This window comes from Aquarana catesbeiana, linkage group LG06 (genome assembly GCF_042186555.1).
Source record: "Aquarana catesbeiana isolate 2022-GZ linkage group LG06, ASM4218655v1, whole genome shotgun sequence".
Classification (NCBI taxonomy): domain Eukaryota; kingdom Metazoa; phylum Chordata; class Amphibia; order Anura; family Ranidae; genus Aquarana; species Aquarana catesbeiana.
Window position 1 is genome coordinate 58716028 of NC_133329.1, and position 21944 is coordinate 58737971.

The 21944-nt window shown below is 46.8% G+C and overlaps 1 protein-coding gene across 3 annotated transcripts in view; it reads right to left on the reverse strand.

The window, feature by feature from the left end:
• Positions 1-249: 249 nt before the first annotated feature.
• The window catches only part of NUDT9 (nudix hydrolase 9), a 31728-nt gene continuing 10033 nt past the window's right edge, over positions 250-21944 (reverse strand). For all 3 annotated transcript variants that reach the window (XM_073635997.1, XM_073635998.1, XM_073635999.1), the window contains 7 exons: positions 21128-21346; positions 18413-18508; positions 18251-18337; positions 8499-8610; positions 6310-6453; positions 1681-1765; positions 250-1596 (listed from right to left, as the gene is read on the reverse strand). In XM_073635997.1, coding sequence (XP_073492098.1) covers positions 1451-1596; positions 1681-1765; positions 6310-6453; positions 8499-8610; positions 18251-18337; positions 18413-18508; positions 21128-21346 — 889 coding nt within the window. In that variant the 3' untranslated portion in view covers positions 250-1450. The remainder of the gene's footprint in view (positions 1597-1680; positions 1766-6309; positions 6454-8498; positions 8611-18250; positions 18338-18412; positions 18509-21127; positions 21347-21944) is intronic.

Below are 21944 nucleotides of genomic sequence, written 5' to 3' on the forward strand. Positions count from 1 at the left end.
TATCCGGCAGCAGATGGGAAGTCGCTCGTGGCTGCAGCCAGAGCACACAGGCGCCGCTGACTGTATGTAGCCAATAACACTACAGTACCGCACAGCGCACACAGCGGCTGCATCAATCTGTAATGGAAATAGATTTTGCACGCGGGCACTGGACAGGGAGGAGGGGCCAGGAGCACCGGCAAGGGACCTGAGAAGAGGAGGATAGGGGCTGATCTGTGGAATTCCATTGCACAGGTAAGTATAGAGAAGTTTGCTATTTTTATTTTTTATTTTCTTTAAATATTCCTTTACAATCACTTTAAAGATAAAAAAGTGCCCCTTGCACAGAAGGCTGTTACATTAAAACTATATTATAACATAGTATACATCAATATAAACCAACAGCAAGAAAGACGAGATTGAGAATAATTCTGTATATCAATATAAACCGATAGCAGACACATGAACGGAATTTTTTTTTTTTTTTGCTGAACCACAAGCTTTACTGCTGCCAGATAAGGTCAGACATGCAATCTCTCTGCCTGCCATCAGAGATAACTCAACGCACTGAGGTCACATGCCTGATGAAGGGGTCCTGTGTGGCTCCGAAACGTCGCTTTCTGCTGTAATGATGTGATCGCCGATTAAAGCTTTGGACCCATTTTTTTGGAGATGCTGGTGTGCTGGTGACATTACTTTCTATGACTCCACGCTCTGACGCATTTCACCCAAAGGACTTACTCATAGGAGGTGACCTATGATGAAGTCCACGGGGTGAAACGCATCAGTGTGTGGATTGACGTCTGATGGTGGAGAGAATGTCTGACCTAACCTGGCATCAATAAAAGACTTGTTACAGTGGAGTACGGCTTATGTGTTTTAAATGCTTTAAGGGGAAGAGGAGGATCCCAAAGCTCCTGTGCACTTATGGCCGATTGTTGCATGTGCTTCTCTGGAGTCTGGTTTGGGTTAATGTATATTATGGTCTGCTCCAGCCCTGAAGAAGTGGTCTCTGAGTCCCCGAAGCATGTTGGCTTGCCTTCATCACTAAATTAAAAATCAGATTTTGACCTCTCCATCCCTGATAATATATAATCTGGTGTTTCATACACCAACATACAGAAGAACTCTTATCTTGGGAGGTCCTCCTCCAGGTGTACAGCCCAAATTCATATCAACAGCATCCACATTTTCCCAACTTTCAAAGGAAATCTAAAACATCCCAATCCAGTACTACCACAGCAAAAGGACAGCAATAAAAACCTGACCGAGGTTCAAACCTCTTCCCCACTCTAACCAAACATATGTTCTGTACGGAGTTGGGCTTTAAGACCTCCATCCTATATTTCAAAGGAACCTTAAAAATCTGTTCTTTTTTTGCTTCATGCCTAGAAAATACGATAAAATCTTCAGACCGGCCATATCGATGCCCCGCAATGAACAGTACACTGCCAGTCCTTTATAGGGGGGTCTACCAGCGTGCGCCCCTTTTCTCAGCCACAATCTGGATGAAGTGGGCATGGTTGGCGTACAGACTGTGGTTCTGGCTGATATCCGCCCACTGCACTTTTCCGGCATCGTCGCCCGCCTCTAAGGCCAGATGGTCCAATATGTGGCCTGTCAGACAAGAAGAACAAGGAGGTCAGCGGAAAGAAGCGACTCGAGGGAAGCTGTGTGTGTTAGGTATCAGTATCCCCCCACCTGTATCATCATGGTAATTAACTGCTTGCGTCTCCATCCAGGCGTTATCAGTGTTCCGAGGGTCATCCACATACCCCTTGTAGACCTGTAAATCACATAGACGTTAAAAAAAAAACGCAGTACAAGAAATATCAGATAGAATATAGAACACGTCCCAGGAAGGAACAACAAACTGCCAGTCTGTTAGCTTTGCACCGACCAAGAGAAATGAGACTTAAAGGGCAACTCATAGTTCCCCCGTAACAGATTTATTACCCGATGGTGTTGTTACTCCTCTTCCTGTAACGGACCAAACTGTCCAGCAAAACAGGAAGTTGGAAGGGTTGGGAGAAACCATATTCCATCAGCAGGGGTGATAACAGTTGACTTTTATATGGGTCAAAAAAAAAAAAAAAAAAAAGACTCAACTATTGCTGTAACTGCTCAATAAGTGTAAGCTGGAGTTGGGCTTTAAGTTGTTTGCCGCTTATGTACAGTCCAGCTGAGACTACAAATCCATCAAAGACTATAGGGTGACAACATTGATGCATTATTTCACTTTGGAATTCACAGCCTTGCCTGGCTGTCATGGCAATCTGATTGGACCTTTTACAGCTCCAAATCTGCATGGTTTTTCCAGGTCTCCAACGCAAAATGACTGAAGCTGTAGGATTAGTATGGTAGCTGGTATTTTCAGAAGCAAATGGTTTCCAAATTGGAGACATAAACCACAATATAAAAGCACAGGGATGGTGGAGACCCCTCATAATGGGCACATCAGGTGTACAGACCCGGGAACTCAGCACAGGGATGGTGGGAAGCCCTCATAATGGGCACAGCAGGTGTACAGACCTAGGAACTCAGCCCAGGGATGGTGGGAAGCCCTCATAATGGGCACAGCAGGTGTACAGACCAGGGAACTCAGCCCAGGGATGGTGGGAACCCCTCATAATGGGCACAGCAGGTGTACAGACCAGGGAACTCAGCACAGGGATGGTGGGAAGCCCTCATAATGGGCACAGCAGGTGTACAGACCTGGGAACTCAGCCCAGGGATGGTGGGAAGCCCTCATAATGGGCACAGCAGGTGTACAGACCAGGGAACTCAGCACAGGGATGGTGGGAAGCCCTCATAATGGGCACAGCAGGTGTACAGACCAGGGAACTCAGCACAGGGTTGGTGGGAAGCCCTCATAATGGGCACAGCAGGTGTACAGACCCGGGAACTCAGCACAGGGATGGTGAGAACCCCTCATATTGGGCACAGCAGGTGTACAGACCTGGGAACCCAACCCAAGGATGCTAGGAACCCCGCAAAGGGCGCAGCAGGTGTGCGCACCTGAAGGAGTCCCCGAAAAATAGAAGAGCCTGTCAGGGGCTGAACTTTCCAGCACCCAAACACTAGGCTTTCGGTGGACTGACCCTTTAAAGGGGACCAGAGGTTTTCATATCACATTTCCTCTGCCATGTTGGGTTTAACTCAAGATACACAATGATATGGAATTCCATAAAAGGACTGTAGGTAGCTGATAAGCACAATGACAAACACTTCATTAACTAACCCAACATACTAACAAACCACATATAAAATTTTCCGTGAAACTTCCTGGTAGAGTACAGTGCTATCATAATTATTCACAGGGGCGTTGCTAGGATTGTGAAAGACCTGGGTCACCTCTGAGCATCTAAAGGAAAATAAGGATGGTGGGTGTGCCTACTAACTGTATACACAGCACACATGTCATAGTCCTTATACCCACAAAATATGCTGTGCCACAAGGGAGAGTTTTACAGAAATTACAAAATTGAAAAGGCATGTACACAAATGCTAGAAGTCTAGTTAATGAAATGGAGGAACTATTCTATAGGCCCCCTACTATCAAAGTGGAGGAAGAGACCCATCTACTTTCACAGTTAGAAATGGCGGGGAGGCAGGGCAATGTTATAATTATGGGGGGGGGGGAATTCAACTATCCTCACATTAACTAGATAGATGGAACTCACACTTAAAAAAGGGTCATCGTTTCCTGAATGTAATGCAGGACAATTTCTTGGGTCAAATTGTGAATGTCCCAACTAAAGATAATGCTCTGCTGGACCTACTAATTACAAACAGCACAGCAAAGAGCCGATTGGGATAACTTGGGTAACTGTGATCACAGAGTAATTACATTTGCCATAAAATTGTAGATAAAGGACATATAAAAAGGACAGGACAAGAACACTACATTTTTAAAAAGAGACAACTTTACTGATACCACATGACACTAACTGGGATCATATCCCAAAGTCCACAGAAGGGCAACAAAGCCAATAAGGAGGCTGGAGGACCTCAGTTATGAGGAGTGACTACAAACATTAAAGAACATGTACACCCAACACTTCATATTCCTGATATGTGCCTGCTGTACCATGTACTTGTATGAGAAAGTCTCCTGTTCTCCTCATATTATTTCATTTATGTGAAATCCCTGGTGTTCCTGCCAGTCCTGTTTTCCTAATAAAAATGACTAAGCATGACAGCACAGCGTGGTCAGTTCTCTAGCTGTGAGAAGAAATGCTTAAAGTAGAACTATAGGCAAAACCATTTTGGATAGCGTAAGGGAGGATTATAACCTCTGTCAGATTTTTTATCCCCCCCCCCCCCCACACCATCTGCGTCCCATTGCAGAGATTTCCCTTCACTTCCTGTCCTATAGCCAAACAGGAAGTGATGAAATCCCTGCAAATTAAGGGAACTCCTAGGTCACCAGAACTAGTGTCCCGATAGGAAGATTTCCCCGATTTCTACTTTTCTGGGGACAACCCAAAATTTTGGATTTTCCTTTACTTTCAATGATAATGGTAAAGAGGACAAATAGAGAAGGTGAATCTCCCTAATGGGGGCACAGACATCAATAAAAACTGTCAGGGGTTCTAATCCCTCTCCACTCTATCCAAAACTAAAAAAAAAAAAAAAAAAAAAATTCCCTTTAGTTATACTTTAGGAGGGGATATGTTAGCGATTTACAAATCTTTAAAAAACAGGGATTCTAGCATTGGGAGGAAACTTTTTAATCTTCGGTCTCTAAAAAAGATAAGCAACCAAAGTTGGGACAGAAATGGTTCAATCCTAAACTATGTAAGGGATTATTTACAGTTAAAGAGATTGTAAACCCACCCATCGAAGCTCCCGCAGCGGTCCCGGCACACCGCTGTGGCCGGTGACATGTCTCCTGGAGTTCTTTCCGGGTATCGCAGGCTCTGGCGCTGCGATTGGCCGGAGCCACAATGACGTCACTCCCATGCATGCGCCAGAAACGTAACAAGCGAGACGTTTCTTCAATGAGCATGTGCCGATGACGTCTGCTGATACAGGGGATTTAGGAGATATTCACGGTACCTACAGGGAAGCCTTATTGTAGGCTTACCTGTAGGTAAAAGCGGTGTGTAAGGGTTTACAACTACTTTAAGAGCAGTAAGGATGCAGAACTCCCCTCCACAGTTGGTGGTGTCAGCAGGGAGTTTAGATAAGTTCAAAAACCTATTAGATGCGTTTCATAGCAAACAATGCACAGGGATATGGAAAAAAAGAGAGAGAATGTCTCACTCTCACCCCTCCCCCTCTCACCCCGCTCTCTCCTCTGACCCCCCCCTCTCTCTCCTCTCTCACCCCCCCCTCCCTCTCTCTTCTCTCTCACCCCCCCTCCCTCTCTCTTCTCTCTCACCCCCCCTCCCTCTCTCTTCTCTCTCACCCCCCCCCCTCTCTCACCCCTCTCACCCCCCCCCGTCTCTCTCACCCCTGCCTCTCGTCAGAAGTATCAGGAGTATGTAATGCAGAGTGTGCAGGGAATACGACAGGAGTGCAGAATGCAGGGGTCAGGGGTAAGGAGTTTGTAATGCAGAGTGCAGGGGTCAGGGGTAAGGAGTTTGTAATGCAGGGTCAGGGGTAAGGAGATTGTAATGCACACAGTGCAGGGGTCAGGGGTAAGGAGTTTGTAATGCACAGAGTGCAGGGGTCAGGGGTAAGGAGTTTGTAATGCACAGAGTGCAGGGGTCAGAAGTGCATCACACAGAGTATAGGGACAGGATTACGAAGTACAGGTACCTGGGAGTGCAGAAGACAGATGTAGGCAACACACAGGCTAGTGTATGGAGTATAACCTAAATTACTCCCTCCTCCCAGTACAAATCCCCCCCCCCCCTCCCCCAAGCTCATATTCCCTACAGTACAGATGCTATTCAACAGCCCCAATCCCAGTACAAATTTTCCCCCAAACTCAAATCCCACCATCCCCCACCCAGTGCACACTCTCAGTACGGATCAAACCCTTCCCAATCCATCAGACCTTACAAACCCCGCCCCTGATCAGTACAGACCACCCCTCAGTACAATCCCCCTACTACGACCTCAGGACCCAGGGCTTCCCTTGTAGTACACAGAAGTGAGTTGGGGGGGTAAATATCATTGTATGAAACAACACTGCAGACAGCACTGGATCTCCAATAGGACAAACAGGTATTTCTTACAATTATCGAGCAGATATAATAAACCTTTAAAATGTTTGTATAAGTTGCAATAAGAAACTGATTGTAGGTGAGTCAGGTATGACCTGACCCAGTGTTGGTACTACGCGCCCCTCTCCTTGTTTGATCTAAGGGTGTGACGTACCAGTAAATGATCCTGGGAGAAAAGGTTCTGAATCCTCTCCTGTGTGTCCTTCTCTTCTCCCGACCTCTCCAGAGAGTTCAGAGCCTCCTCGCAGAACTCCCTGCGTAGTGTCGCTGTGATCACCTCTCCGGGATCCACCATTCCCTGCAAAGGGGAGAAAAACAACATCAATGACGTCCTCATAGTGAAGTGGGGGAAAAAAACAAAAAAAAAAACAAAAAAAAAAAAAACAAAAAAAACACAACTATTGCCCACAGAAACCAAACCAGTTTCCTGATGCTGCTTATGTTTTGGCCTCCCTGGTTTCTCCTCCCCTCCTCATCAACATACTAATGAAATATAAAAAACAAAACAAAAAAACAAACAAAAAAAACACACACACCACACCTTTTTCTGTTTACATACATTATTTTAGACACAGTGATGTCATCACTGGGTCTCTGTGCTCCTTTATACAATGCAGGCAGATCATTGCTGGTAGGAGGGGCCAGCAGGGGGCTGTACATACCTTCCTGAAGATATCACAGCACCCAGCCTCGGTGCTCCTCGGTCCTGGATGCAAGCAGGGGGCTGGATCTTGGGAGGAGTTATGCAAAATGTCTTGATGGGTGGGTCCACCTGGAGGAGTGGGTATTCCTAGGCAGGCTACATTTACAAAGTAGCGCCCCACATGCGATGCTGAGCCTCTGCGATTGACAGAACTGAAATCAAAATGTATGAAAGGGGCAGGGCCAGGGACAGTCAAGCTGGTGAGTAAAGGGTTAGATGATGCTGGGTGTCCGCCAGCCAGGAACTGAGGTGGGTTCTGACTTGCTGCAGCTTCTAACCTATAGCGCGAGAAGCTCACAGTGGAGAGACAAGCGACTGCAGGAAATCTCACCACAAGGGATTTATATTGTAAAGAGCTGCGTAGACTGTTGGCACTATATATATCCTGAATAATGATAATAATAATAATAATAATAACTACTGTCCCCGACACCTGAAACACCAGGCAATGGCCTGCAAAAATAGATTTTAAAAAAAAAGGGGGTAACAGTGGTCCCCAACTGCCAAGATTTGCTGCTTTTACAGATTTCACTTGCCACCTGCTGGTAAGATTTAGTACTGCAACGTGACCATAAACAGTTAAAGTCGTCTATGGAAACCACTGCATATACCACTCATACTAGTCTGCCAGGTGATGTGGGTAGCAGGAGAATGGAGGTCTTATTTTATGCTGGGCACTGGGGGAGGGGCAGGCAGCTCAGAGTTTCTAGATATTAATCTTATAGGAGTCCTCCAAGCGTGGTCAGCCATAAAAGCAGCAATAACAGGATGGTTTCAGCATTTCTTTACCAAGAAATGCTTTTCTCTCGGTCACTTTTACTATCAGTGTACGTCTTCAACCACTTTAGGTCCGCCCCATAGCAGATTTACTGCAACTGCTCTCCTGTGCAGGATCACGTACACTATATTACCAAAAGTATTGGGACACCTGCCTTTACACACACATAGTGTGTGTGTGTGTGTGTGTATATATTATATATATATTTATATATATTATATATATATATATATATATATATATATATATATATATATATATATATATATAAAACTTTAATAGCATCCCTGTCTTAGTATTGAGTTGCCCCCCCACAGCTATAACAGCTTCAACTCCTCTAGGAAGGCTGTCCACAAGGTTTAGGAGTGTGTCTATGGGAATGTTTGACCATTCTTCCAGAAGAGCATTTGTGAGGTCAGGCACTGATGTTGGATGAGAAGGCCTGGCTCGCAGTCTCCACTCTAATTCATCCCAAAGGTGTTCCATCGGGTTGAGGTCAGGACTCTGTGCAGGCCAGTCAAGTTCCTCCACCCCCAAACTCGCTCATCCATGTCTTTAAGGACCAGGTCTCAGCTGAAATCATTGGCTTAAATCGGCTCTTGGCCTCAGGGAGGCGGACCCCCTGGTGAAGGACGGCTCCTCTCTGCAGTCCTTCATTAGGCAATACATTGACAGGAGTCGTTCAGTCAGTGTATGGTGGGCTCATCATGGGGGATATCGCAGTTTTATAAAAAACAGAAAATAATTTCCTGTTGCGACATCCAATCGAGTAAACATGCATCGTATACAGGATTGCAGAGGTTACAGTTTTGTGAGTCCAGAGAGGAGATATCAGGTGAGTGGCTGATAACTGTCTACTCACCCCAGGTATAGCCCACTGGCCGCAATCCTTCCTCTGAATGGCTACAAACTGTAAGATGGCTTTCCCCGTCTCCGGGTCGGTCACTTTCTCTCCTGAAGTGTTTCTCTTCCACCTGTAGGGGGAGACAAATCATGACTGATATTTGCACCAAAGAGTTAAAAAAAAAAAAAAAAAAAAAAAATCCATCCTCAGTGTTCATCAGGCAAACAACTAAAATACAAATTCAGTGCCTCAAAAAAAGTATTCACACTCCATGAAATTTTCCACATTTTGTCATGTTACAACCAAAAACGTAAATGTATTTTATTGGGATTTTATGTGATAGACCAACACAAAGTGGCACATAATTGTGAAGAGGAAGGAAAATGATCAATGATTATCAACATTTTTTACAAATAAATATGTGAAAAGTGTGGGGTACATTTGTATGGCGCCCCCTGAGTTAATACTTTGTAGAACCTCCTTTTTCTGCAATTACAGCTGCAAGTCTTTTTGGGGATGTCTCTGCCAACTTTTACATCTAGAGGGACATTTTTGCCCATTCTTCTTTGCACAATAGCTCAAGCTCTGTCAGATTGGATGGAGAGCGTCTGTGAACAGCAATTTTCAAGTCTTGCCACAGATTCTCAATTGGATTTAGGTCTGGACTTTGACTGGGCCATTCTAACACATGAATATGCTTTGATCTAAACCATTCCATTGTAGCTCTGGCTGTATGTTTAGGGTCGTTGTCCTGCTGGAAGGTGAACCTCCGTCCCAGTCTCAAGTCTTTTGCAGACTCTAATGCCGTGTACACACGGGCAGACTTTGACAACAAAGGTCCGACGGTCTTTCTAATGAAAGGACTTGCCTACACACGATCACACCAAAGTCGGACGGATTCGTACGTGATGCCGTACACCGGACTAAAGTAAGGAAGTTGATAGCCAGTAGCCAATAGCTGCCCTAGCGTCGGTTTTTGTCCATCGGACTAGCATACGGACGAGCGGATTTTTCCACCGGACCCGAGTCCGTCGGAAAGATTTGAAGCATGTTCCAAATCTAAAGTCCGTCAGATTTTTGACCGAAAAAGTCCACTGCAGGTCCGATGAAGCCCACACACGGTCGAATTGTCCGTTGGACCAGTCCGGTCGAAAAGTCGTGTGTACTCGGCAGGTTTTCTTCTTATGCCGCGTACACACGAGCGGACTTTACGGCAGACTTTGCCCGGCGGACTTTTCGACGTACTTTACGACGGACTTTCTGAATGAACGGACTTGCCTACACACAATCAACCAAAGTCCATCGAATTCGTACGTGATGACTTACGACCGGACTAAAACAAGGAAGTTCATAGCCAGTAGCCAATAGCTGCCCTAGTGTGGCTTTTTGTCCGTCGAACTAGCATACAGACAGCGGACTTTTCGGACTCGATTTCGACGGATTAATTTAAAACATGTTTCAAATCTAAGTCCGTCCAACTTTTGAGAAAACAAAGTCCGCTGGAGCCCACACACGATCGAATTGTCCAACGAAATCCAGTCCGCCGGGCAAAGTCTGCCGTAAAGTCCGCTCGTGTGTACGCGGCATAAGATTGCCCTGTATTTGGCTCCATCCATCTTCCCATCAACTCTGACCAGCTTCCCTGTGCCTGCTGAAGAAAAGCATCTCCACTACATGATGCTGCCACCACCATGTTTTACGGTGGGGATGGTGTGTTCAGGGTGATGTGCAGTGTTAGTTCTCCACCACACATAGTGTTTTACTTTTAGGCCAAAATGTTCAATTTTGGTCTCATCTGACCAGAGCACCTTCTTCTTCTCTCTTTGCTGTGTCCCCCACATGGCTTCTCGCAAACTGCAAACAGGACTTCTTACGGCTTTCTTTCAACAATGGCTTTCTTCTTGTCACTCTTCCATAAAGACCAGATTTGTGGAGTGGATGACTAATAGTTGTCCTGTGGACAGATTCTCCCACCTGAGCTGTGGATCTCTGCAGCTCCTCCAGAGTTACCATGGGCCTCTTGGCTGATTCTCTAATTAATGTTCTCCTTGCCCGGCCTGTCAGTTTAGGTGGACGGCCATGTCTTGGTAGGTTTGCAGTTGTGCCATACTCTTTCCATTTTCAGATGATGGATTGAACAGAGCTCCGTGAGATGTTCAAAGCTTGGGATTTTTTTTTTTATAGCCTAACCCTGCTTTACACTTCTCCACAACATTATCCCTGACCTGTCTGGTGTGTTCCTTGGCCTTCATGATGCTGTTTGTTCACTAAGGTTCTCCAACAAACCTCTGAGGGCATCACAAAACAGCTGTATTTATTCTGAGATTAAGACCCCTTTCACACTCTGCCGCCACGTAAAGTGGCACTATTTTTAGTCTGTCGTTATTCGGCTGCTAGCGGGGCGGTTTTAACCGGAGCGGCGTTTTGCTGGTGGTATCGCAGCGCTGCCCCATTGATTTCAATGGGGAGCAGCGGTGGAGGAGCGGTCAGTTCACCGCTCCAAAGAAGCTGCTGGCAGGACTTTTTCTGACGCCCTGCCAGCGCACCGCTCCAGTGTGAAAGGGGTCTAAGTTACACACCGGTGGACTCTATTTACTAATTAGGTGACTTCTGAAGGCAATTGGTTCCACTAGATGTTAGTTAGGGGTATCAGAATAAAGGGGGCTGAATACAAATGTACGCCACACTTTTCAGATATTTATTTGTAAACAATGTTGAACCATTTATCATTTTCCTTCCACTTCACAATTATGTGCCACTTTGTGTTGGTCTATCACATAAAATCCCAATAAAATACATTTATGTTTTTGGTTGTAACATGACAAACTGTGGAAAATTTCAAGGGGTATGAATACTTTTTTTTTTAAAAAGACAGATGAAATAAATGCTGTATATGGGAGCCATGTTATTTGTATTTCTGTCCATCCAGTCCTAAGACTTAAAGAGCTAAGTAGGCGTGGCATAGGAAACAAAAAAATGTGGCACGCGCAGTGCGCCGCGCCCAAAAAATGGGCGTGGTTTACGTGGAATGGTGGGCGTGGCTTGAAGGGGCGTGACTCAAAGGGGGTGTGGTTAGAGTCTGAGATGAACGAGGGATGGAGGTAGAAACAAAGGGATGAAGGGACAGCAGGCCCAGATCTTACACCACAATAGAAATGTGTGTATTTCAGAAAGTTTAACAATCAGCAAATAAAGATACTCCAAAAACCTGGTGTTAGTGCTTCAATCATCCCTTCACCATGGTTGTTATGGTGTCAGGATGATAGAAGCGCATTATTATCATTATTACATTGTAATAAGAATTTAAATAGTTCAACTCACCATATTGCAGAACCAGTGGGAGCCCCAAGTGTGTCACTTGTCACGTCGCCTGCCACCAGATGCCATCAGGTGTCCCCAGTAGATTCCCTCCTTACATCTCAGGTGTCCCCAGCGGAGTGCTTCCTTACATCTCAGGTGAGTGTGGGGGTCCCTCTATGACAGGTGGTCAGTGTGGAGATTAGGGGTCCCTCTATGACAGAGGGTAGGTCCCAGAGGGACCCCTACACTCCACACTGCCCTATCCCCTGTCATAGAGGGACCCCTACACTCCACACTGCCCTATCCCCTGTCATAGAGGGACCCCTACACTCCACACTGCCCTACCCCCTGTCACAGAGGGACCCCTACACTCCATACTGCCCTACCCCCTGTCATAGAGGGACCCCTACACTCCACACTGCCCTACCCCCTGTCATAGAGGGACCCCTACACTCTACACTGACCTACCCCCTGTCATAGAGCCTCTATGACAGGGGGTAGGTCAAGAAACATCCAAACTGGTGCACTCACTCACAGGGCTGCTGTTAGAAATTATTGGGACCCCATACAACCTATCTCATAGGGCCCCCACCCCCTGAGGAGGGAAAGAGGGAGGTAAGAGGAGGAGGTGAGAGAGAGAGGCAGTAAGGGGGGGGGGGGGGTGAGAGAAAGGGGGGGAGGAGAGATGAAAGAAGGGGATCTGACAGAAGAGGGGGGGTTTGACATTACACGAGGAGGACTATACGTTACAGCCTTTCGTGTCCCACAATACAGGAGGACTACCAGTCCCAGCCTACCATGCCCCCCAATACAGGAGGACTACAAGTACAACTCCCAGCCTCCCATGTCCCAGCTACTAGGAGGACTACAAGTCCCAGCCTCTCATGTCCCAGCTACGAGGAGAACTATAAGTCCCAGCCTCCCATGTCCCAGCTACTAGGAGGACTACAAGTCCCAGCCTCCCATGTCCCAGCTACGAGAAGAACAAGTCCCAGCTACTAGGAGGACTACAAGTCCCAGCCTCCCATGTCCCAGCTACGAGAAGAACAAGTTCCAGCTACTAGGAGGACTACAAGTCCCAGCCTCTCATGTCCCAGCTACGATGTGAACTAAAAGTCCCAGCCTCCCATGCCTCAGCTACTAGGAGGACTACAAGTCCCAGCCTCTCATGTCTTAGCTATGAGCAGAACTACAAGTCCCAGCCTCCCATGCCTCAGCTACTAGGAGGACTACAAGTCCCAGCCTCTCGTGTCTCAGCTACGAGGAGAACTATAAGTCCCAGCCTCCCATGTCCCAGCTACTAGGAGGACTACAAGTCCCAGCCTCTCATGTCCCAGCTACGAGAAGAAGAACAACAAGTCCCAGCTACTAGGAGGACTACAAGTCCCAGCCTCCCATGTCCCAGCTACTTGTAGTCCTCCTGTATATAGGAACATGGAAGGCTGGGAGGAGGGGTGTCTGACAGAGAGGAGAGGGGGCGGCTGACACAGCAGATGAGAGAGACCATTGACCAACCTCAGGAAGCAGAGACACACAGCACTAGTTAGAACTCCAGGAGCATGCAGGGCTGGCGTGATTACCCACAGACACAGTCCAGCCCTGCATCCACATGTGACCAGTTCCCTCATGTCCTCCATCCGTCCTGCACATGACCTGCTCGGCCAATCACAGGACACCTGCCGCTGCCCAATGCTGAGCCTGAGCTCGGCTCAAACACAGAGCTGATCAATGTTTAGGCAGCAGTGTGAACAGGCACGGGATGATCATGCACCCCTCCGGGGGCGGGGGGTGGGCGGCGCCGCAGCTCTCTTTCCATTGTAGCTTGAACCCGCCTGGTCCTCTGGAAAATGGCGGCCGACGGAGACATTATCTCCGCCGGCTGCGGACCTCTAGTGGCGGAGAAGGACATCTCCTGGTAAACACTAAAATCGGGAAAAGGGTCCAAATCCTGGGAATGTCCTGGGAAATTCGGGACTATTGGCAACTATGCATCACAGCTAAGTCACCTCCCTTGTCCCTCAATGGTAATTGCACAGTTAAAACGGCTCTTCAGTCATTTTTTCATCTTTCCATCTATTAAATCTTCTGTCCTTGTTTTACTATCCAAAGTTAAAACATTTTTTTTCTGCCAGTAAATCCCTTATACAGCCCACTTCTTTCTTGTCTGGTCATTAGCCTAGGCTTATTATGTGAGTTTGCCAGAAAGTGGGGGGGGGGGTCATAAGAGGGCCAATGAGAGCTGCAGAGCTGGAGGTGTGCCTCTGTGTAAATCCAGGAAGTGAACAGGAAGCAGCTTCAGCTGCCCACAGTTAAAATGGTTGCAGACTCAGTGGAGGGAGATTTCTGCAGCATATTTGGCAAGTACAGAATCACAGTATATATAAAATAATATGCAAAGTGGTTGGAGAGAAGCTTCAGAATGGCAAAGATGTTTTTATCACAAATTATGTGAGCAGACTGCCGTTCCTCTTTAAGGAACAGGCTGATTGCTAAATATGGAATGATTGTACTGTACGAAGAAAAAATGTCTGTGGGAAATAAAAACGTTTAATTAGAAAAAAAAAAAAAAAAAAAAATGAACAGGCTGGTAAGGTCATCTCTTTGCTCTCTCCTCCTGTCAGCACGGTCCTGGTTAGCACATGTGAATGCAGAATAACTGGCTGGCCCGAAGCACTAATCCTCCCCTCTCTCAGCCTGAGTGCTGCTGAAAGAGCTTACAAGACATTGAAATCCAGCAAAATCAGATATTTATATTAGTTGCATTTAAAAGAGATCATGTTGCTATACACAATATTATAAAGCAAGCCTGTAAAATGATGGCAGCAAACGCTTAACCTTTCCTGCTGTCTGCATTGCTGAACTCAGCTCCAGTCCTTAGAAAGCTTCTGCTGATGTCCCCAGTGAAACCAACCCATCTGGGAGTGTCCACCTCCTGAGTCCCCCCCCCCCCCGCCTCTCAATGGTTTCTTCCTCTGATTTCGCCACTGTTCCTGTAATAGGTGGGAGGTCAGAGGAAGGAAGCTGGGGGGGGGGCGTGGCTGCAGGGGACCCAGCAGTTCTCACTGGATGGGCGCAGGCATATGATGAACCCAGCTCTGCAAGCTCGCCAGGCAGCCATCACTATACTGGGCCAATCATAAGCTGTTGCGGTAGTCCCTACCCCCCAGCTGCATTTATATATGTGGCTGCAGAGCAGGAAATGCCCCGATTGCAGATGATTGGCCCAATACAGGTGACAGCTTCCTGGCGGGCTCACACATGTGGGTTTAACCACTTAAAGACCGGGCCTCTTTTTTAGATGTGTTGTTTACAAGTTAAAAACAGGTTTTTTTTGCTAGAAAATTACTTAGAACCCCCAAACATCATACTTTTTTTTTTTCTAACACCCTGGAGAATAAAATGGCGGTCGTTGCAATACTTTCTGTCACACCGTATTTGCACAGCTGTCTTACAAGCGCACTTTAAAAAAAAAAAAAAAAAAAAAAAAAACACTTTTTTTTAATTAAAAAATAAGACAACAGTAAAGTTAAAAAGAGCGAAAGGGGAAAATACTGCGCTCAAAAAATGAGTATATAGACTATAGAGCATAACAAAACATATAAAAGCAGCGGCATGCAGTGGGATATACGCACAGGAAACAGTAGGAACCAATCGTTCCCCATTGATAACGGCTGCTAATGACAAAACGCGTCTGGAGGAAAAGTACGCAGTGACCTCACCACGCGATCTTACTAGGAGGACGGGCTCCGTGTGTGTATGCCGGTCGGGACCTTTTAATTATGCATACAATCTTCTACTTAAGTGTAAGTGCATTACCTTGCTTTTAATAAACACAGTTTAGACAGTATTACGCTATGGTTAGTCTGGTTTCTTCTGGGGCACCCGTTTGAGTACAGGACGAATACCATAGGTGGAGAGAGGAAGGGTTTTGTACGATCCAGCCCACCGGCACCAGTGTTGACATCTACAAGCTAAAGGCCTTGGCTGGGCTATAGCCATCCGTCCTTTATGCTTGCCATCTGGTAAGCTGATATTAGTTACGGTGGTTGGGCTTTCATGTCTGTGCATATACACTGTGGTGATGTCAAGATTACAAGTGTTTCATATGGACTCTTTTTATCATTGATGGTTTTGATTGGACTTACCGATTAAGATTTTTTTAGCGCGGCTTCTCCACTCCCAACAGTAGAGTTAGCCCAACTTTTTTTTATACCGTGAAAGATAATGTTGCACCGAGTAAATTGATACCCAACATGTCACGCTTCAATATTGCGCCCGCTCGTGGAATGGCGACAAACTTTTATTCTTAAAAATCTCCATAGGCGACATTTAAAAAAATTCTACAGGTTGCACGTTTTTAGTTACAGAGGAGGTCTAGGGCTAGAATTATTACTCTCGCTCTACCGATTGCGGCGATACCGCACATGTGTGGTCTAAACACCGTTTTTCATACACGGTCGCTATGGTTGCATTTAAAAAAAAATTTTTTTCCTTATTTATTTTACCTTTTTTTTTTTTAAAACATTGTAAAGATAAAAAGAAGTGTCACTTTTATTCCTATTACAAGGAATGCATCATTAAATATGAGATATGGGGTCTAAAACCTGAGATCTCATGTTTACACTAAAATGCAATAAAAAATAAATAAATACAAAAATTTTTGTCATTTAAAAAAAAAAAAAAAAAAAAAAGGCCTTTTATGAGCTATGGGCGAAAGTGACGTTTCGGACGTCGCTTCCGCCCTGCAGTGTCATGGAGACGGGTGGGGGCCATCTTCCCCTCACTCGTCTCCATGCACAGCCACGGCAACGACCTGGAGGATGGGATAAACAGTTCAATCTTTGTATTTGCGGACAATACTAAGCTAAGAAGGGCAATAACTTCTCCGCAGGATGTGGAAACCTTGCAAAAAGACCTGAACAAACAAATTAATGGGGTGGGCAACTACATGGCATATGAGGTTCAATGTAGAAAAATGTAAAATAATGCATTTGGGTGGCAAAAATCTGAATGCAATCTATAGACTGGGGGGAGAACCTCTGGGGGAATCTAGGATGGAAAAGGACCTGGGGGTCCTAGTAGATGATAGGCTCAGCAATGGCATGCAATGCCAAGCTGCTGCTAACAAAGCAAACAGAATATTGGCATGAAAAAGGGGATCAACTCCAGAGATAAAACGATAATTCTCCCGCTCTACAAGACTCTGGTCCGGCCGCACCTAGAGTATGCTGTCCAGTTCTGGGCACCAGTCCTCAGGAAGGATGTACTGGAAATGGAGCGAGTACAAAGAAGGGCAACAAAGCTAATAAAGGGTCTGGAGGATCTTAGTTATGAGGAAAGGTTGCGAGCACTGAACTTATTCTCTCTGGAGAAGAGACACTTGAGAGGGGATATGATTTCAATATACAAATACCGTACTGGTGACTCCACAATAGGGATAAAACTTTTTCGCAGAAGAGAGTTTAATAAGTCTCGTGGCCACTCATTACAATTAGAAGAAAAGAGGTTTAACCTTAAACTACGTAGAGGGTTCTTTACTGTAAGAGCGGCAAGGATGTGGAATTCCCTTCCACAGGCGGTGGTCTCAGCGGGGAGCATTGATAGCTTCAAGAAACTATTAGATAATCACCTGAATGACCGCAACATACAGGGATATGTAATGTAATACTGACATATAATCACACACATAGGTTGGACTTGATGGACTTGTGTCTTTTTTCAACCTCACCTACTATGTAACTATGATCGCCTTCGGTGCTGCCGACGGCTCCGGTAAGCGGCGGAGGGCCCTCTCTCGCCGATAAAAGTGATCTTGCGGCGAATCCGCCACAGAGACCACTATTATCTTGTGCCGCCCGAACACGAGGATACCGGGGTTATGGCAGCTAGCTGTCATCTTTTATAGGTATGGCTTGCTTTACAACGTGCTGTATGGGGACCGGGTCCCTTTAATGATGATTTAAAGTGGTTGTAAACCTCAGACATGAAATATGAACAAAGCCTATCCCTCTATAGTGTGTACTTGTCTCAATCCAGAGCACTAAGTGTAATTTCTGTCTGCTGCCTCCTTCCTCTGCTATCAGCGTGAATCGCTTCTGACAAGTTTTCCTGACACCAAGAGAAAAATGGTGACAGGTGGAGGGACCTCCAGCTAATTGACAGCTTCAGCTCTGTTCCCGTGTGAAGGAGGGTGTGTGTCCCTTCTGTCCAATCAGCTCTCAGAGCTTTCATCACTGAGCTCTTTAGCTCCCCACCCCCTGCTTTCTGGGCTCTCAGACAAGCTTTATACATTCTGCACTTTGAATGGATGTAGAGAAGAGAAGACTGCAGATAAAACAAGTACAACTTATGTAGGAGGATTTGTTTAGGCTCTGTGTATCACCCGGAGGTCAGTCACTTCACTGTGTATATGGAAGGGTTTACAACGACTTTAATAAATAAATAACTACATTCATAGTGGAAATCCTTACCGTGTGATGATGGGGTCAGCTGCATGGTTGGGTCCCCACCTTCCCAGTAACCCTCTTCCTGTCACCCCCGTCCTTCCACTGGGGTTCCTGACAAGAACACATTGTGACAGATGTCAGAGGTGAATCACAACTTCAACAGCAAGATGTGTTCTTTGCACTTACTTGGGCTTCCCGTCCTCCACCAGGTACACCCCCTCGAAGCTGGTCCTCTGCACATGGCCGTCCAGAGTGTTGTACTTCGGGTGAAAGTCTTCAGCGCTGCAAGACACAATGACCGGACTTCACATACATGCAGCTCACCAAGAATCATAGGGAGTAGTGTGCAGGAACACGGGACAGGAAGGTGAAGGGATTGGTGCCAAACCTGTGGCACTTTTGTAACATGTCTGCAGTCTCTGACCATCTCCCGTCTCATGTCTGCAGTCTCTTAACCATCTCCCGTCTCATGTCTGCAGTCTCTTAACCATCTCCCGTCTCATGTCTGCAGTCTCTTAACCATCTCCCGTCTCATGTCTGCAGTCTCTTAACCATCTCCCGTCTCATGTCTGCAGTCTCTTAACCATCTCCCGTCTCATGTCTGCAGTCTCTTAACCATCTCCCGTCTCATGTCTGCAGTCTCTTAACCATCTCCCGTCTCATGTCTGCAGTCTCTTAACCATCTCCCGTCTCATGTCTGCAGTCTCTTAACCATCTCCCGTCTCATGTCTGCAGTCTCTTAACCATCTCCCGTCTCATGTCTGCAGTCTCTTAACCATCTCCCGTCTCATGTCTGCAGTCTCTTAACCATCTCCCGTCTCATGTCTGCAGTCTCTTAACCATCTCCCGTCTCATGTCTGCAGTCTCTTAACCATCTCCCGTCTCATGTCTGCAGTCTCTGACCATCTCCCGTCTCATGTCTGCAGTCTCTGACCTTCTCCCGTCTCATGTCTGCAGTCTCTGACCTTCTCCCGTCTCATGTCTGCAGTCTCTGACCTTCTCCCGTCTCATGTCTGCAGTCTCTGACCTTCTCCCGTCTGCAGTCTCTGACCGTTTCCCGTCTGCAGTCTCTGACCTTCTCCCGTCTGCAGTCTCTGACCGTTTCCCGTCTGCAGTCTCTGACCGTTTCCCGTCTGCAGTCTCTGACCGTTTCCCGTCTGCAGTCTCTGACCGTTTCCCGTCTGCAGTCTCTGACCGTTTCCCGTCTGCAGTCTCTGACCGTTTCCCGTCTGCAGTCTCTGACCGTTTCCCGTCTGCAGTCTCTGACCGTTTCCCGTCTGCAGTCTCTGACCGTTTCCCGTCTGCAGTCTCTGACCGTTTCCCGTCTGCAGTCTCTGACCGTTTCCCGTCTGCAGTCTCTGACCATCTCCTGTCTGCAGTCTCTGACCATCTCCTGTCTGCAGTCTGACCATCTCCTGTCTGCAGTCTCTGACCATCTCCTGTCTGCAGTCTCTGACCATCTCCTGTCTGCAGTCTCTGACCATCTCCTGTCTGCAGTCTCTGACCATCTCCTGTCTGCAGTCTCTGACCATCTCCTGTCTGCAGTCTCTGACCATCTCCTGTCTGCAGTCTCTGACCATCTCCTGTCTGCAGTCTCTGACCATCTCCTGTCTCATGTCTGCAGTCTCTGACCATCTCCTGTCTCATGTCTGCAGTCTCTGACCATCTCTTGTATCATGTCTGCAGTCTCTGACCTTCTCCTGTCTCATGTCTGCAGTCTCTGACCATCTCCTGTCTCATATCTGCAGTCTCTGACCATCTCCTGTCTCATGTCTGCAGTCTCTGACCATCTCTTGTATCATGTCTGCAGTCTCTGACCTTCTCCTGTCTCATGTCTGCAGTCTCTGACCTTCTCCTGTCTCATATCTGCAGTCTCTGACCATCTCCTGTCTCATGTCTGCAGTCTCTGACCATCTCCTGTCTCATGTCTGCAGTCTCTGACCATCTCCTGTCTCATGTCTGCAGTCTCTGACCATCTCCTGTCTCATGTCTGCAGTCTCTGACCATCTCCTGTCTCATGTCTGCAGTCTCTGACCATCTCCTGTCTCATGTCTGCAGTCTCTGACCATCTCCTGTCTCATGTCTGCAGTCTCTGACCATCTCCTGTCTCATGTCTGCAGTCTCTGACCATCTCCTGTCTCATGTCTGCAGTCTCTGACCATCTCCTGTCTCATGTCTGCAGTCTCTGACCATCTCCTGTCTCATGTCTGCAGTCTCTGACCATCTCCTCTATCATGTCTGCAGTCTCTGACCATCTCCTCTATCATGTCTGCAGTCTCTGACCATCTCCTCTATCATGTCTGCAGTCTCTGACCATCTCTTGTACCATGTCTGCAGTCTCTGACCATCTCCTCTATCATGTCTGCAGTCTCCCGCTGCTTGTAAAAACAATCCAGCAGCTAGATAACCACTAGGATTGCTTTTACAAGAGAGCCGACAGCGTGTACAGGTACGTTGCTGGTCAGAAAAATGGTTAATCAGACAAAAAAAAAAAAAAAAAAAAAAAATATGCCCAATATGTAGCATAATCTAGCCACACCCACTTTTTGCTATGTGCACTGCAGGTCACTGTCTCCCTGTTAGGGGCCCCAGTGCGTTACTTTGCCCAGGGGCCCATAAAGCTATTAAGATGGCACAGACAGGAAGTCTCACACTGGATGACTGCACAGATCTAGAAAAAATACACAAAAAGTACATTGAGATTCAGGAAGAATACATATGAGGAATGTATAGAGACAAGATTTGTTTAGCTTGGGGTTCAACCTAAAAACAGGAACTGAAGTTTTCTTTAAATATTGCACAGAGCCGGGCTTTAAACATACAAAGCGTTTGATCCAGATTAAGAGAATTACAAAAATAGAAGAGGAAAAACCAGCCAGGTAAAAAACAAACGCCTCTCACCTGTGTGGCGGGTCTGCCCAGACTGGCTGGGCGAGCACAGGGCGAGCCGTGTACTCTACAGGCTCGTACTCCGGCCAATCAACAGACCAGTTGACCTTTTCTGGGGGTACCGGCCACCTCTCCACCTGAGAACCTGGATACGGAGAGGTGAGCGCCTTCACGTGACCCGTCATGGCAGGCTGCCGGCTGCGCTTACTGTACCAGTATGCAAACACGAAGCTGTAGAGAGAACAATAGACCAGACATTAGATCGGTCACCTCACCCCATAAGCTATTCCTAATTTATGAAGACAAATGACAAATCACCTGACAGCAAACAATCAATGGAAAGCTTCCACCAGGACAATAACAGGACAACAATCTAAGATTGGCTGCTATGGGGCAAAACTGACACACAATCTGGTAACCACTTAGTTTAAGAGTTACTCCTGTGGTGTCCATTAATGAGGGGTTCCCACCATCCCTGTGCTGAGTTTCCGGGTCTGTACACCTGATGTGCCCATTATGAGGGATTCCCACCATCCCTATGCCGAGTTCCTGGGTCTGTACACCTGCTGTTCCCCTTATGAGGGGTTCCCACCACCCCTATTTTGAGTTCCGGGGTCTGTACATCTGATGTGCCCATTATGAGGGGTTCCCATCACCCCTGTGCTGAGTTCCTGGGTCTGTACACCTGCTGTGCCCATTATGAGGGGTTCCCACCATCCCTGTGCTGAGTTCCTGGGTCTGTACACCTGCTGTGCCCCTTATGAGGGGTTCCCACCATCCCTGTGCCGAGTTCCTGGGTCTGTACACCTGCTGTGCCCCTTATGAGGGG